A 19,804-nucleotide genomic window follows, 5' to 3' on the forward strand; every position below is an offset into this window, starting at 1 on the left:
CGATTTGATTAAAATTATATTATACTATGAAAAATGTCAAAATTGAAAACTGTATGTTTGTATAGTATATATAATGCTTAATATTATCATTATTAAAAAAATTCTAACTAAATTTAAAAATGTACCGAAAATTTGTGTTGACAATAGATAATTTAACTTAATTTAATTATAAGCAAAATATAAACTTTCCAATCTCATAATTGTTTTCATTTTGCTGGTTATTATTTTTTATTTAGGATGCCTATCGAAATTTGAATTATAAAAGTTAACGTAAATATCTGTGCCACTTTTTACATAAATATTTAAATACAATTATAATTAGTTTTGGTTGCGATTTTGTTGTATATGTACTTAATTATGTTAAATAAACTACACAAACACCAAAATTTATATAAATCCTGAGCCCAATGACTCAATTTACAATGATACTTAAGTTATGATATTTATTATAGTAAAATTTAACATAATCATAACTAATGCGAATTTGGTTAATTTTTTTAATAATTATGTTTATTATTATTTATTTATAATATAAGTATCAAAGTAAATTAGAATTAACAAATGATTAATGATTATATAATATTAGTATTTATTGATATTTTTATTAATATATAATTTTATTATTATTGTAGGTACTTATATATTTTGTGTGTAAGTCTGTGACATTGATTATTCTTGGAATATATTTTTCTGGCGTATATGACTCAAGAGTGATATAATAATATTAAACATATTAAAATGATTATTAATAACTAAAAATAATTTTTCAGACTGAAAATAAGTAAATATATGTGAATTGAATATTCAAATTAAAAAATAAGAACATATAAGAATTTTTTTAAACGAAAAATCATATTAAAAAATATTTAATGTCTGCTTAATCTAGTAAAAAAGTTTTATCCATTATGATAACATTTAAATTTATATGAAACATAGTTTTTCAATGTATACAGGAATTCAGAAATTACAATAATAGCGTGACATACATAGAATCTAAGATTACATTGTTAATCTCCACTCTAGTCTTAAGAACTGAAAACCATATAATATATTGGTTATTTTAGAAAAAGAAATTCAAAATGTCTGTACTGTACCTTCTTAGGTCAGTGAAGTACAAGTCTAGTTCAATAATTTATCAAGTATTGACATAATTCTTATTTTTAGTTGGTAACAGAGAATATTGTTTGAGTGTAATAAAATTGAAGTTTTAAATGTAAAATACGACCATAATGACACACCAAAGAATCGACTTAGATAAAAGAATTGTCGACGTTTGATTTATCGCAATTTGGTTAGCAAACTTTGTACAACGGGATAAATAAACGTTCAGCAAAACTATTGTCAAAGGTTTACGATATTTTAGTGAAGTTCGTTACTTTGTTCATACCAGAGTATAAGTCTTAAGTCTGTAATTGAGTTCCAAAATAAACAGCGGTAGATACATAAACCCCTGTTGAATAGGTATTGTGTTTGATACTGATATTTGAATGGTATGTAATAATTATTTCGAGAACACTTTGAGCAAAAAGTGATTTGAATATAAGATGAACGCAAAAAGACCTGATAATTGATGTTACTAGTCACTGTACGATGGTGCTTTTGCTCTATCCTCGAAACATCGTCTAATTTGACGATAGTATTTAATTGCTTTGACACAAATGTTCGTTTATAATTTGTTTGGTGGATTTATTATAAACGCCTACAGATGCGTATCAAATAAGATTATCTATCTCGATGATTTAAAACAAATTCACCAAGATGTGCAAAATGAAATATTATGGTTTCATCAAGTGTCGGTTATTATAATATTATTATTGCTCTCATTTTAAAAGACGTAACGTGATAGTGACAAGTGAACGGAACATAATCAAATGCCGTGTTCGTGGCTTCGATAACTACTACTTAACACTTCCTGTACATAAATATGCATTATTACGAAGCAGTGTGTAAATTTGTGAAAATTATCTGTAAGTAATATAATTATATAATGTATATATACTGCTTAGTTAGGTTTCGTTCGTCCTCCTACTGAAATACGCGTAATATGCGTGCTTCTAAATCATTTTATAATCAGATTATATTGTGTTGTTGGCAAATAACAACTTTGAACTCGGTAGAAGCTTTTGCACTGAAATCCGATCATGATAAATTTATTATAGTTACATATGTTAAATTTCACTACCTATGAATTTACACATCCATCTCGTCGGTTTGTTTTTAATAACAGTCGACCTATAATTACACTGTGTTGGGTATATTTTCATTAGGTATGAGAATTTCCTATTAACACGGTTGATTAATCATATCTCAAATGAATTTCCTATTTTAGTTGGTGGTGTAATAATACTTTTAATCTAAATAGGTAAGTCAAGATAATGTTTAGATAATAAAATATTATTGTATAAACGAAACATGGCGCTGGTGTAAAACAATGTTCGTTTCCGTTAATAATTTCTTTTTAAATTAATATTTTTAGAAATCATATTTATTGTTTAGTTAGAAAATTAATAAGGTAAGAATAATTTAGATATTTTTGATACAAACACAGTAGGACCCGAGTAATGTATCGAATTAACTGTACGAGTAGATTATCACAGTTAAGTTTTTAATTATAAATATTATCAAAGAACTGTTTTATAACTTCTAGTATTTATGAAACAAAAACTGCCTTTTTAAATAATTAAAGTTTTTTAAATTAATTTTTTTTTTTTTTTACTTATTGAAAACGTTTCATTATTCTTTTAATCAGGGCAAATCATAATAATAAAATAATAATTTGGCTACTAAGTAGAATTTGGTATAAAAACTTTACACGTTTTCAAACAATGTAGCAAATTTTAATTAAAATGACTCTCTAGATATAAATATTTATTTTTTCTTTATAATTTTACTGCAGAATGTGCAACGATACTACACCTCAGTTGATAGTATCTTTTACGCTGTTAAAAAAAATTTATTTAAAAACGATTACTTTAGATTATCTTGAATCGTATGAAAATATATTGAAGCGGAACACAAAATATTTTTTTATAAGTTTACAGTATTATCCTTTAATGTTCATCTAAAATTAAACGAAAATATATTTTTTCCCTAAGTGAATAATTCTGAAAAAGACATAAATATAATCAAATTGAAAAATAATATACATATTTTAAATTCGTAATTTCATTATAAATATCTGTTTTACCAAATTGATTCACTAAAATGTGTATAATTTAATACATTTTTTTTTCAAAGGAATAAATTACTAAGAAAAAAAAAAAATCAATAATAAATTTAGTAAACATTGACGAATGAAAAAAAATAGTCATGAATGTTTATCCACAGCTAAACGAGATTCATACATTTTTAATTATTATTCACGAGTGTAGCGTAATACAAAATGTAAAACAATATTAAATACCTACGTTAACTACCTACAATTGTTGTTATAATTTTCGTGTGGTTTTTGTTTACATAAAATACTTTACATGCATTAATGACGGTGGTTCTATATTGTATTAATGGCAATTAAAGCTAGAACAAAATTATAGCTTATATTTAACAATGCGAAATACTCGTAATAATCATTTTATTACTTATAGGTGTCATAAATCAGTTGTAACATGATAAATAAGCACGAGTTTTACGAAAATAAAAAAAAGTAAGACGTAATAATTGGAAGTTAAAAATTGATTTCATGAATACCTAATGACTGGTGGTATAATTATTTTTACTATACGTCAGTCGGACCATTGTAATTATTTTCCAACCAACGATGGTGAAAATGCATGCATAGATATTATATTTTTAATCATTATATCCATTAAGCAGGTGAGTACTTTTAATTTACAGAAGCTCAAAAAACGACAAAAATATAGAAAGTGTATAAAAAAACTAACAAAAATGATTGCACTATAAGAAATCAAAAATATAAGTGCTCAATATGGTTTTCAATTAATATTTAAACAACGGTATGACTACAAAAAAAAAAAAGTATAAGGTAAACAAAATCATGCGACGCAAGGTTATTCATGATTATAACAAGACATAATGTTTGCTTAATCATTATACTTTTATTGAGTTAGTATTGCAAATGATAAACGTAAGCAGAGGGACATATTTGAAGTCCTTCAATACACTTATAAAAATATATAAATTTTATTTAATATATAAACAACTAACAAGAGATGGGTACGCAGAATTATTTCTCATACGAAAGAGGTATTTCGCCATTGCTCCACCACATCATCAAATATTTTTCAATTTTGGAATATGTACACAGGACTTGATATAAGTATAATATAGTTATTACTTTTATTTTTGTACTCGGCAGTGAGTTTATCAATACATTTGGGTCTTGCAGTTAACATTTTCTGTTTTTGACATAATTTTTTCAATACTTTATTACATGTAGTTCTCGCGGGTAATATTTGTTTACTGTGTCATTGTTATATTAGTGATGGATTTTTAGTGTCTTTATGTTTACGGTTTATAAAAATATTTGCATGTTTTCGCAAGGTATCAAAACGGTACTCACTCTACACACGACAACCGAGTCTTGTCCTCTCCATGATATTTTGATTGGTTCGTATGTTCTGTCAACAAATCTGGTCGATTGATGTAATGAGGCCATTACTGATATCCAGGCAACGCACTTAAGGACTCGCGGCATGGTACACCATGTCCTCGCCACTGGTGCATGACACACGTATATGTACCTGTGTTCAACAAACAATATTTTAGTGTTGTTAAATGTATTAAGTTTTGTTAATTATAATAAAATATAGAATATAATGTATGTTTTGCACTACATTGTGTGTGGAATAGTTTTCGCTATTAAACGAATTTGGTTTAATTAATGAATATTGAATTTTGTATAAACGCGTTAGATACAACTCGGTTAATCATTTAGGTGATTTCAAAATTTTATTCAACATTTATCGGATGTACCGTTTTTTATTTTTTTAATAATTGCATATTACGAGTACATTAATCGTAATGAAACGAAAAAAAATGCATGCAATTTATCTTTCCATTACAAAGTTAATTAATTAAATCACAGTATTTAGAATTGTTGACAAAAAAATAAAATTACTTTAAAAAGTTTTTTCCATTATTGTAAATATTTTTCACTGAATAGATTATTATGAATTATCTAAACGATTTTGTTTACTATAAAACAAGTTTATACATATAATTGAAACAAAATTATGGTCAGTATGTATGTGATACAAAATATATACGAAAATAAAATATTTATTAATATTGCTCAATGATTTCCTTGACATTGATTTAGGATTTATTATTCATTGTCTACAATGAATATTTCAATATTTTTTTTTTTTTTTTATAAACAAATATTGTATAAAATAATATTATCAAACGATGTCCTTTAAATTTTTTACAAGTAATACTTATTTATATACACTTAGGATAGGTTATAGTATTTTTTAAATTTAAATGGTTTATTCGTTAAAAAAAAATCATATATTTAAAAGATTCATTTTATGTTTTTTATACATTTTTTTAAAATAAGCAATTTTAATTTATGTATTATAACAGCTATAATTAAAATATTAAAAAAATCGAATTTCATAAATTGCATGTAAGCGAATAAATTTAGATAAAAATGTTTTAGCGAGAGAGTTGGAATCACAAGTGAGTTACATTAATCGCTCTAGAATTTAATCACCAAATTACGTGACTAGTAATTTGTGCAAAATGAGGTCAAACTACGGAATCAATTAAGTATATTTGCTTTTGAAATAAACTATAATAACTAGATTGAAGAAATAATTGTAGTACTTCGTATTACAGAGACATAAGAACCACAACTTTTGAATACTGTGTTTAAAAAAAACTGTTGTACATGATTTGATAATTAAATTTAAAAAAACAACAACACATTTCTCGTCAAAAGCATATATTGTTTATTTGTTCAAAATATTATAGTTATTAATTTAAGAAATCAGTAATGTATAATGATAGAATTAAACGCTGGTTTATAATATGAATAAATCTGTATCATACGTGCAATGTAAATATTATTTTTTGTTATTTAAATTTATAATGAATTAAAATATTTTTAACAATTTTAAATTTTTTAAGAAACATATTATGCATTATTATGTACTAAATTTTTAAGCAAACGTAAATATCACGAATTTTCAGCGATTAACGATTGCAATTTTTTCATGAGTTATACAAAATGTATCAAACGCTGAACTTTTTTTAAAAATTATACTGTAATATAAACGTTTTATGAGAAATATTATATATTTTTAAGCCCAATTTATAAAAATTAAAAGTATATACATTTTTACTATTGATCATTTTATTCATATAGCAAATTTTTGTGATTTGGGATTTGAAATATAATATTATATATTTATAAAATAATAAATGATACAATAAAAATATATTGTACAAAATATATTACATTTTCAATGTTTTTTAATAGAATAAGTACAAATATATTTTAATATCATAAAAATATACTAAAAATTATAATATGTCAATTTATAACTGTATAATTATTTATTAAAAAATTTACTTTAAAAGGTTTCTTTTTTTGAAAAATAATCGATTTAAAATACGCAAATATTCACATTTTATTTTTTTTGTTCTATGTTTTACTGATGATAAATAAAAGTACTACGAATTATCTACTCTCAAAGTTGAAAATTTAAAATGTTTAGAGTTGACGACAAACACACATAATAAAAAAAAAAAAACACTTAATTTTAAATCGATAGGTACATACAAAATCTAAAAAAATATATGATATTAAATATTTGATAATTAAAAAAAAATATACTTAATATTTTAAAGATATATATATATATTATAAAATTAAATTATAAATTGATGAATTCAACTTGAAGTACATTCTTTATTGAAATATTCACGTTAAATCATTTGTTATAATTTTTTTCAAATTTTTCTCACGTGTTTGCTTTTTGATTTAAGTACCTAATATTACTTTCTTGACAAAATTATTATGTTAAACTAACTTGTATTTTCATACGATTTATTACTTATTACTTTACATACTAAACTGTAATAAATTATTTATAGATTATATCTTAACAAGTTCTTCTGTAAACCGATTCAATATTTGAATATCTACGTTTGAACCTTTTCATTTTAAAATTAAAACGTGAATGTACCATATGAAAAAAGTTCGTTTGCCTTTTATGTTTAAATATTTTACACATTCATTAAAAATACGAATTAAAGCGTTTTTGTTGTAATTCAAAATAAATCAATATTGTGATATTTATATTATAATTTATAAAATATAAAATAAATCAACAGTTTATTTAGTAGATTTTTTCTATATTACTATAAAAATGATATATATTGTGTATATTTATGTCCTGTTAAAAATTCTAAAATTTGATTTAACTTATACATTTTCATGTTGTAGTTACATTTATCTATATTAACACACGTATTATTATGTTATGTAAAAATTTCGTTTATAAATAGCGCCTTATAATATTTATTATTTTATTATAATAAAAAAAAAATAAAATAAAAATTCTTATTTAAATTTGAGTATAAATATAAATCAAACTTGTAAAGAAAAAACGCAGTTATATAAGGCATTAAATATAGGAATTATTTGTAAAGTTAAAGCTTAATGATTTACAAGTGTATACTATTCCAAAATTAAAAAAAAAAAAAAAAAAAATGTTGAAATATTTTGATAAATATTCTATGAAGTTGCAAATGGTATCCGTTAATAACATTTTAATTATTGTACGATCACATATTTTCAATCAAAAACCCGTTTGGCATGAGAAAATATCCATATGATATTTTATTGATGTAACTTATAAAATCAAATTTACACAGTTGTAGTTTTCGATGAGAACTTTATCCACGAATTACCACTGTTAACTGCTGTTTCCGACATAAACAAATAATATTACTGGATCAGCAAATGATAATAAAAGTAGAATAAAATAAGTTAGTAAAAACAAATATTTCCAATGCTACAAATGCTACAAATATCTTCAATGCATCTATTGATGTTCAATAAAGTTCAGGAAAATATTTATCAATCTATAGTAAAAATTAAGTTTAATACTATTTATTTCATTTAAGTAAACTTATTTGACTATAAAACGAGGTTTTTAGTGTCGTAAAAATAAAAAGCTCGTTATGCTGTCTTAATGATACATATCTGCTTTAGAAGAAAATTAACGATAATTAAGTACAATAACTGTAATGTTATGATACTTCTGTAACTATAATATTTATAAATTATTAGTGACCTATTATGTATTTCTTGTTACACGATTTGAGCATTATATTAATTTTCATAAGTAGTGTTAGAAATAATTATAAATATAATATACCTCATGGTATCATTAATTAAAATGATACGGATGGAATACGATTATGTATTATTCAATTGTTAATTAAATAAATGTGTTGTATGACTTCAGTAATATGTAAATATTTAATTAATTATTAATAATATCCTAAATATTCAATACATTTTCGCTTTACCCAATCATCATTATTTCAGATTGATACGATTACTATTTTAATTTCGAGATTTGCAAACAAAAAAATATTTGATTAAATATGTTTAAGATTTTGGTCTATTTCTGATTGATGGATCCAATTAAAATCAAATGGAATTATGTACGATTGGAATACAACAGTGTTGCCTTTGGCTGAAATTTCGATTTGAAAATAAGAGAATTATGAACGTGTTTTGTGGCTTGATTGATTTTTAGAATAGTCGTAATATATTTTTGAGGACTTATTCGTTTTAAACTTATCAGAGTTGAATTTCTTTGTATCTCACTGATACTAAATTGCGATAGAGACTATAATAGACTAAACTATAATACCACGGAGCCATTGTTAGAATAGAAAACAATCGGCTTTATCGCTAGAATAAATCGAAAACTAGAAGATTAAGTTAGGTTAAGTACTAATGTATAGCTTATTACACTATCAAGTTTACCAAATTGAAAAGTATGTTATTGATGATCGTATTGATTCTGGAATGAAACGTTTACTACATTTTTGTTATTTATAATGTTTAAATTATAAAATATACTCTTACCTTTTATTAAAAATCCTATTCATAAAATATTCATTTTTTTTTTTAACAGTTAACTAGCACATCTCTAGTTTTTAATATAAATTATTTAAAATAGTTTAAGTAATTAATTTTAAAATATTGAATTATAAACAATTATTTAAAATCATTTTATTATTATTATATCGAGTAATCAATATTTTCGCTAACATATTTTGTATAAAATTAATATAAAAATTAAAACTTTGAGTCAATAATCTAGCCACCTAGGCTTATCTTAATATAAAACAAAAGAATATTAATTTATCCATTATTATGATAAAACTGTTATCTACTAGGATATATATGTATAATATATTATATTGCTTCAATAATATAAGTCTTAATATAAACAAATGAAAAAATAAATGTTTATGTTTAAATAATAAAAAAAAGGATTAAAAAAATATAGTTATGTACTTTACAAAGATTTTTGGTGTATTCTAATGACAGTTTTAACTTTTTAATATAACCAACTGTTACAAGTCCACAATAAAATATATAAGCATAAAGTGCTGATGGTGCTTTTGTTTAACTGGTTATAATATGATATAGCTTCATTATTTTTTACAACTTTACAAAGTTTTAAAACCTGAGATCATTTTTTTATATTTTTTAAGTTGAATTTCAAATATTTTTTTATGTATTTAAATCTTATAAAGTTAAATTTTAGACATCTTTGTATGTTTATTATTAAACTTAAACACTATTAGAATAATGTAATGATATCACCAGGACAACGGCCTAAAATGCAAGTTTTAAAATTTGAAAATTCGGTAATGTTTTTATTTTTCAATTTAATATTATTTTGGACCAGCACTTATTGTAACACAAGCAAAAATCGGCTTACTCAACGGGTAAATTATAATGCGTTTTCGTATTTAAAAGATGATTAAAAACAATTATCGAATACACTGTGCTTTGTTGGGTTTTAAATTGTTTCGGCTAATGTTACTCAATGTGAATTACACTGTGAAATGTACGACTTTATAAAACCATCGTTTGCATTAAATGACACGGAAATACGACATAAATTCATAATTCATAGTTTGTGAATCTTGGCGAGATACCGTGACTCTTAAATATTGTACGAACATTCAACAGTTAGTAGTAACCATCAGTGTATATTGAGTACACGTTATTCGAATTATTTGTTGTTCTTTCCCCCTCATCGACCGGTGATCTATGTCCGGATTTGTGTTGAAAAAATTCATAAAAAAAACAACTTAACGTTCATTCTAGAATTTCCGTTTAATGACTTCCGTCTACTGCGAACACGTCTTAAATAGTTTCTCATCGCTGCTGTGCTCAATATGATATTTTAGTAAACGTCGCTGGAAATAAACCGCATTGTCCATAATAATTGTGTATCCGTGTGCTGTCGTCGGTTATTGTCGAACAAACAGCCATGTGCATAAATAAATAGCAATAATTATAATCGTAGTCGGTTATTAGATGCGTTCGCGTCGTCCGGCTGCGGTGGCGCTACGATACTGCGCGTTTTCATAATTCCGGGGTATTAAGCGACAGCTCTAGAGTCTAGGTAAAATTTGATGCACGTTGTTTACAATATAATCTCAGTCGGAAATAATATTGCTTACTGTCACTCAAGTGTTATTATTGCTGTTTACAATTACGCTCGTCGCGTGATCATGTCGTTGAATAGATTTCCTTCTCGCGGTGTTCGCGTTATACTGCAGGTTAAGCTCGTGCAACGAGAACAGATTAGGAGCTGGTACTTGGAAGGTAGGTAGGTTGGTAGGTAGTAATTTATTTTGGACCACGCGAGTGTAATTAATGTTAAAATTTAGAGGTTTTTTGTTCGGTTAATTTATTATAGTTTAGTTATTACAATTATCGATTTTTTTCTTTTTTTTGCAGAAAAGAAAACAATACGAATAGTGTTTGTTCACGAAGCTGCAGTTCTATAGGCTATAAGTTACAATGTAAATACTAAACAATATAAACAATAGTACTATTTCAATCTTTTATTATTTTTTATTTTTACGAAATTGTCAAATGTTTATTTTATTAATTTAGAAAATTGTATCAGGTAATAAATCATTTTTTTATTCTAACTTAGAATAACGCACATTATATTGTTAATGATCATGATAATCAAATAAAATTTAAATATATCAAAAATATAAATAACTTTATTTAATAATTACAATATTTCTCACAAATAGTATTGATTACTAATTATAATAGTAATGATACGTAAAAATGATTTTAGATCTATTGTCTGATACACACAATAATATAATGATCACTATTACAAACTATTATATTACATTAATATTATATTTTATGACTCATAATAATATTTTTTTCAGAATACGGCCACATCTAGTATAAAATGAAATAAAACCACGTAGATATGTATTGACGATACAACTAAACTAAAAATTTATATATTATTTGAAAGTTAAGGTTTCCAGTAAAGAATTGTGTGTTGAATTAATTATAAATAACTGTAGTATTCAAAAATTCGTTAATAACATGAATTATTCATGAAATATAAAAAGCAGATACAAAATTATAGCATTAAAATCGAGTACTGTGTTTGTAAAGTTTTAATATCATATCATGCTTCGTGGATAGTAATTGTAAGATTTTTTTTTTTCTAATTGAATTAAGATTATGAGCTAAAAGTTTTTCTCAATTTTTCAAAACATGATAATTTTTTTTGCGTACATTTTTGTTATAAAATGTCAACGTATAAATTTTAAGTTCTTTTGGAGATCCAGTAACGTATTTTGTTGAAGTTCCAGGTCCAAAGAATAACAGCACAAAATTTGCAATGCACAAAGTTCTCTACCAATACTTGCGTTTTTGGGTGGCAGTAAGTAATGATTTAACTGAGTTGTAGCGTATGTTTGATATCGCTTGCTGTATAATATTAACTATTATGTTTATCTTATGAACTAAACAATAACAAGATAGTGGATAACTAGTACCAATAAATCAAAAACTAGGGAAGCACCTAGTTTTAAATTGAACATGATCAATATTGTAATAATAACTTAGTCATATTTTATACTGACGAAAATCCAAGGAATTTAAACAATAATAAAGTATTTATCTTTAATGTTATCAGGAGAGGATTTTATAGGATTTTAAACTAGGGTGTTGTATATTAAGTGATAATATATATATATATTTATTTATGTATATGTATAAGAACAACTCGCTGAAAAAATAAAAATAATATTAAAGGAAATTGAGTTATATGACAGAAATTTAAATAATTTGGGTTACAATAATATAATATCTACTGATATGCACGTATACAGAAAAAATATGGATACGCTGTATTAGATTTAGTGTATTATTCAAATATTCCGTATGTTAATTCATTGGGAAGGAAATTCGTATTTTAAAAAGTTCAATAGTTAAAAAAAAAAAATATATATAATGTTATGATTTGACTTCAGAAAAATAACTATAATTATTAATAAACCTAGTTGGATGATTTATCGTGCAAACATAGATAGTAAAATTACTTCCGTTTGATTTATTTATTGTAATTAAACGTCAGAGTTTTTATGTGGAATGATTCTCATTTTTTTTCACTAGACATGTATTCAAACTGTCGACAGTTATGCACGTAGGTATTGTGTCCCTGTGAATTATGAACCATTCGTGCCACTGACATTTGTACATCGACAAAAATCGACATTTATAGTGACACTTGGGATATAGTAGTTGTGTTTTGGAATTGATTTTTACTTGAAAAATTAGTAAGTTAAAAATATTTTAAGGGCATTAAAGATAAAAAAATAAACCGACAACGGTATGTATTTTACATGGCAATAAAATACGTCTTTTAGTACCTAGCCTAATGGCAAATACGCGTACATTTTACGATCATTAATTGATATAAGCCGGTAAATACCATATTTTAGGAAACCATGGCATACATAAAAAAAAATAATTAAAATTGTTGAATGTTTTTCAATTCATTGGTTGGTTTGATACTTCTTTCCAGATATTAAAGGTAAAAATAAAAAAAAGCAAAATCCTGAGGCAAAGATGTGTTGTAGTTTGAAAATCAACTCACCATAGATGGGTAATAACTGATATTGATTTTACTTGTTCAGACAATTCTATGGTACAGTAGTATTGATTATAAGTTAATAACAATTATACATGATGTTATGCTATGGAAAAAAGTTCATCCTAACGTATTTGTGTATTAATACATTAGGGCGTTGTTTTAAAATATTTTTAGAAGGTAATTCAAATCACACTTAACAACTGTCTACTATATTATAGTTGTTCAACGAGCCGATTCAAGACACAATTTTATGTTTAAAACAAATCAGAGATTATAAAATAAAAAATAAAAATATTTAATGATCTTGTTTAAATTGAGGGGCTTGTTTCAATAAAATAATATAACATTTTTCGTCAAATAATATTATTTAGTAGATTATCCACAACTGTATCGAATAAATAAATAAATAAACAAACAATAAATATTTATTTATTTAGGTATTACATCCAACAAGGAAGGTATTTTTGAAAATAAAACTGTGAATTATTGCATTGAATTAAAAGTTATTAATTAAAAATAAGAGTTTGAGCATTTTAAAAATATTTTTTTAAATTTTAATTGGACAATTTTTTGTTAAATGTTACTCATATTTTGATTATTTATTTGACATTATCAATGGGTTTACTTAAATATATGAATATTTAACAGAAATTATTAAATTATAGGTACATAAAAATATGAATAAAATAAATACATTGATTTGTATTACCACAATTAGTTCCAATCACTATTAATTAAGTTAACTAAAAAAAAAAATAACTACAAATCTAATACAATATTTTAGATATAACTCAGAAAATAAATATGTATTACGTAAATTTACAGAAATTTAAAAAATAATATTTACAAATGTAAGAGACCTAAATAATATCCAAGGCTTTTTTTTATATACCTTTTTTTGTTTATATTTGTTTCCAACAAATATTGTAATTACAATATTTAGTAAATTTTTTTGAAAAACTTTTTATTATTTTTATTAAAAACGCTTATAATATATCGATGAACTGAATAGTACTGTGCCCAGAGGGTTGTAATAATGTTCCTTGAAAATAAAATTTGTTCATTTTCTTTTTATATTTTTCCCTTTTTTAGTTATGAAATCTTTACAATTACTTTTTTGCTGTCAAAAAATTTACATTTAGAAGGACTAAGGAAATGTATGAAAGAAAGAGGGGTCGATGTTTAAATATGTACCTACTTTAAATATGCTCTCGGAAATTATTTAAACAATTACATTTTTTTAAATCAGAAAATTTGTTTATTTTCTTAAATAGTTTTAATAATTGACTCTTAATTATTATTAAGAGTTAAACTCAAAACTAATTTGTATACTTAAATTTGAATCCACTATGTAGTTATTTTAACTTTATTTTAGTAGACTAAACAAGTAAAGTGAAACTTTTTAAAGTTAAGTGCCTTTATTACATTTATTATTTTAACTATAATGTACACGATTCAGCATCACTCAACTATGAGTCATTGCTTTAATGATTTTTCGAATAATTTTGAAATAGTGCAGTAATAGTTTGATTCGTTGTACATTTGTACCGATAAATAAATACTATTGTATATTGAAGTTAAAGATAATGTAAATTCTATTTTTATCTAGGATACTTAACTTTATCAATTAATTTCAATATTGAATTAAAATTTGAATAATATTTTTTTTTTATGCTCAAGCGTTTTTAGAAAATACCTAAATTTGCACTTAATTGTGAAATATGCAATAAAATTCGTAAAATAAGTTCTTAATACATCAAATAAATAATATGCATTAACGTTTTTAACAACCCAGGATCTAAATTCATTAGTTATTACTTATTAGGTGTTTTTAAGTAACTTTAGACTGTGTAGCAGGCTTTCCCTTGAAATATCGGTCTACTAGACAAATTACTATATATTAATCCATGCCTAGTGGATATGCCAACGTCACACCAAAATGTTTTGTCGGCAGAATATTATCTAGAACGTAGTAGTAAAGCGTGAGAAGAGCGACCAGCCCACGCATCGGCAGCAACACTGGTGGCAATGGCAGTCGCCGTTTTGCTTTCGCGAACTGTTGTGTCGTACTTAATTTGTACACCAGACCACACAGTCTAGTGGACGCTAAATGTGTCAGCTTGAATTTCACTCATGCCAAGAACAGTTTTTTTTTTTTTTGATACATCTTTCGACGATTTTATACTCTTATATTACGGATCCTACACTATGTTATAATTATTATTACCCGCAAATAGATTGCGTGGACATTTTTATAGTGAAAACTGATAATGTAAAATCATATAATTGTGAATATTTAATTAAAATATTTATTTTTTTAATTTTAAATATTATAAAGTAGTAAATTGTTGAAATTAGAATCAATGTCGTATTGAAAAAAATTAAAACTGATATTTATAGCCCAATCATAAATTAAAAAATTAAAAAAAAATTTTAAAAATCAAAATTGTAATCAAAAAATGCGAACATCGGATGTAAAAATTTATAAAGTTGCTATTATACAATATATTTTATGAATATATGGTTAAAATATATGATCTAAAAACTAAAACTGAAAAAGTTTAAACCGGTATTTAAGACTGAAAAAAATCAACATTTAGAAATAAAAATTAATGGTTAGATTTTAAACAATAATATTTTAAGACCAATGTCTACACAGCTCTTGAGAAAAGTAAAGAATGTTGATCATTTTCAAACCACTTTCTTTATAAGTATCAGTTTAAAAATATCAAATTGTTACGCATATGAATGCATCGTAAAGCTACAGAGATAAATAATAAACCAACAGCAATTTATCAAAACAATATTGCAAGTGTAAATAGTGTTCTTGTTGAAATTGATGCACAGTTATCAAAAATTTTGTCAGGTTCAAAAAAATAAAAAAGCACTATAAATTTATTAATAAGAAAATGGTTTATTTCTTGGTTATTCCAGAAAATTATCTTTAACTTTGAGATTATTAAAATTAGTATCAAAATAACAAAATAACAGTTTTTAAACAGTAATATTTTTAGGTTATAGGCTATATTTGGAGTTTCAGATATTTATGAAATTTTATAGCTAAATTTTAGATTATTTAATTAAATGGTTTAAACTAAATGTAAGTAACTTATACAGGTGAGTTAATTTATATTTCCCTTCTTTAAAGTTGTTATAAACGCATAAGTAGTACATTCAATAAGTAAACACATTTTTATTTTAATATTTTATATCATATATTTTTTACTGTTTTTAAATTAACTCAAGAAGTGAAACTAGTATAGTCTGTATAATAACCAATTTCAATAGTTTGAATAGATGAGTTTAATAAGTTTCAATATTTTGAAAAGTTATAATATAGAATTTTGAAAAAAGTTAATGTATTTTATACAGAAATAATCAATGGAAATAAAATTAATGGTTTCTTTCAATCAAAATGTAATAAATTTACTTTAAAAACTTAAGTCATTAAATAATAATACACTGAGTTGAACATCAAATTTAATTAAAGATTAGAATAATAAAATCTTAAGACTTGTTTTTACTCTTACGTAACTTAATAAATTTCTTCCAGTGATATAAAATAAAACAAATAGATAGAATTATGTTTATTGCAACCATATATTATATATTATATTTTTAATTGATTTGGTTAAAATTAGGTATGCAATTATAAAGATTGTATTATTTTACATTTTTATAAGCACATTGTGTATTTTAAATATTCAAGAGACAAGAGTTCTTAATTATCGTCTTATTCATTTTTAAATTTTAACATCAATTTATTTAATTAAACTGTATAATTTATTATTTATATTTTGCACTCCAGTTGTAATTTATAACGCCCACAGTGTTAGTTTGTTCGACCCCAAAAAGTTTCAACAAACACCTACAGTTTCATTTTTGATTTAAATAATACTATAAAAACTTGTTCATAATTACTGCACAACCACATCAAACAAAAACTGTATAATAACAAAATAAGTACGTTTTATTTGTAAAACTATAGATCAAAACATTATACTGAACAATTTATTTTACCAATAGTTTTCTAGTGACTTGAATCATGATGTAACCGTTCGCCGTGTAGGCATTAATCAAAACACAAAAAGTAAAGTAACTCGATAGTTTCGATCGGCTAACGGTGAACGATAAAAGTTAACCATCGTTGTAGCCGATATTTTGTCGTAGGTATAATATTTTTGCACTTTAATATTTTAAACGCGTATACACGCTTCTCCGCGGACAGTTTATTACAACACATTAGGTACAGTGTACAGCCGACACACGTATTATTTTATGTAGACATGTAATGTACCTGCATATAAAATATATTACAATACAGGCATGACCGTATAAAATAGACGATAAAGTAACATGATAACTGATGAATGGCGTAATTTATACCGAAAAAATATTATAATCAGTAGTTTATTGTTTTTTTGTCAAATGTTTTTACGGTTGTCCTCGTCCTATATATACCCTATAGGTACATACAAAGTATTTTTCTACGTATATATGTACAAATTATATTTATTATGTACACAGCCTCGCAATTTTTCAGGAGAACTCGTAGCAATCCGATATTATAACGTATATGAAAAACTATATGCTTATATTATCTTACGAAAATTCGTTTATTTTTTATTTTTATTAAAAATAATGTTTTTCGAAAATAACGTACAACTTATTCGGTTTTACTGCTAAGAATATTAGTTTTCACCAGTATAATATTTGAAACGTTATTATCGTTATTTAATATTGAAATATTTTTATTTCTGTTTTTATGATCTTAAAATTTTATATATTGACATTTTGAATTGTCACTTTGGAATCTTTGTAAAGAAAAGAAGGTATTAGGATTTAAATATATATATATATATATATATATATATTTACAAAAGAATACGAGTGCAATATATACAGACAACCAATAGCTTAGATGTATTTGAAAAGCTTATAATATAACGTAATGCAATTGATTATCAAATGATATTTATTCATTTTACTCTAACCATGTTTCGTATTCCGTTTGAAAATACAAATATCTCTGAATAACGTTGAATTTGAGAGATTTTTTTTTTGAAACGATAAGACAAATAAGATTACTAGTGTAAAAATTATTGTAAATAAAAAAATAAAATATCAAAATAAGTAGAGATGATTTTTCATGCGAAAACAAAAAAATTATTTTATGTTTTTCTTAGAAAATATAGTGCATCTATTTATGTTTATTGGAACCATTTCAATCATAGTCAAATATTGATACAGATATTACACATAAAATTGTATAGTGATCTATATAATCATAATTTTGATTTTTGTGTTTCTTTTATGAAATAATTTAGCGTTCTTGTAATCAACATTATGTTTATGGATACTAATTCAATAAGATAAACGCATTAACCCAATCAGTGGCATTTATTTTTACTCGATACAGCAAGGTATAATGTATATGACCAATTGTAAACATTTTATTTCAATCGAATAAATACACATCTAAGTTTATATGATTTATTATGTTATAGATCCGTTATATTAACACAAAAAAACAACTTGTACGCCAGACTGTGCTACTATTACGCGAAATACAATGTAAAGTAAAATATTTAGTTTATAGTAGCCATAAAAATTGATATAATAATAGATGTCGAAGGACTTAGGTACCCTAGAATTAAGACCAGATGGCTTAAAAATATGGATATATGTTTGGTATTTATTGTAATATAGTGTATAAATTATTAAGTTTCAAAAAAAATCAATAAAATTAATAAGATTATAATAAACTTGCAGTCATTGGTTATAAATACCACGGTTTATATTTATATAATAGATGAATAATAAAAATAGCAACGTATTCATAATTACTGTAAAATGTATACATTATATTTCATGACCTCTAGCAGTTTTTAGTATCTTATATTTGTGTTACTTTAAAATTTAAACTACCAGATATTATAGTCGATATCTGTTATTGATGATAATAATATTTTAATATTTTAATTTTTAATAAAAATGATTTTATTTAAAATTGTATATAATATAAAAAATAATGAATTAAAAAATTATTGTAATTATAACATCAGATGTATATAATCTTAAAAATATTAATCCATTATACATAATTTAAATTAAACTATTTATTTTATTTTTAGATTGCCGTTATTTTTTTATGAAATTGCTGATAGTTTAGTTTTTTTGGACGGATTGATGGATTATTTATTTATTTGAAAATAGTATTTTTTTAATAATAGTGACACTTGTATTCTTGTTTCAAATAATTTTGTTTTTATTTGTTTCTTAGTTGCTAAGTTTATTTTTAAAATTAATTTATAATTTAAAAATAAATGTGTTATAACATAATTTACTAATAGATAAATACAATGCAGTTTTTAAGTGTTATCAGTGTACCTATCTGTTGTATGATAAGTTATTCGATTTAAAAACGTATTTTATATACTTTGATCATTGAATATAATAATTGTACTCTACTCAGAGATTATAAAAATAGTTGTTCTTTTTATATAAATTATACTAAAGTAAGAATTGTTTGTATCCATAAACGTATTATTATTGTAGATATTATTTTGAAATATTCAACGAAAACTTATAAAATTCATGTTTTTTTGTTACAACATACTTCAATAATCGTTAGATTTTATTTCGAGATGCAAAAATCA

General features: G+C 23.9%; 1 protein-coding gene across 2 annotated transcripts in view; it reads right to left on the reverse strand.

Moving 5' to 3' along the window:
* LOC112592478 (sex peptide receptor) overlaps nucleotides 1-19,804 on the reverse strand; it is a 204,376-nt gene that overhangs the window by 39,645 nt on the left and 144,927 nt on the right. For both annotated transcript variants that reach the window (XM_025336542.1, XM_025336540.1), the window contains one exon: nucleotides 4,520-4,700. In XM_025336542.1, the coding sequence (XP_025192327.1) occupies nucleotides 4,520-4,700 (181 nt within the window). The remainder of the gene's footprint in view (nucleotides 1-4,519; nucleotides 4,701-19,804) is intronic.

This window comes from Melanaphis sacchari, unplaced genomic scaffold, assembly GCF_002803265.2.
Source record: "Melanaphis sacchari strain LSU unplaced genomic scaffold, SCAv2.0 Contig177_pilon_pilon, whole genome shotgun sequence".
NCBI lineage: Eukaryota > Metazoa > Arthropoda > Insecta > Hemiptera > Aphididae > Melanaphis > Melanaphis sacchari.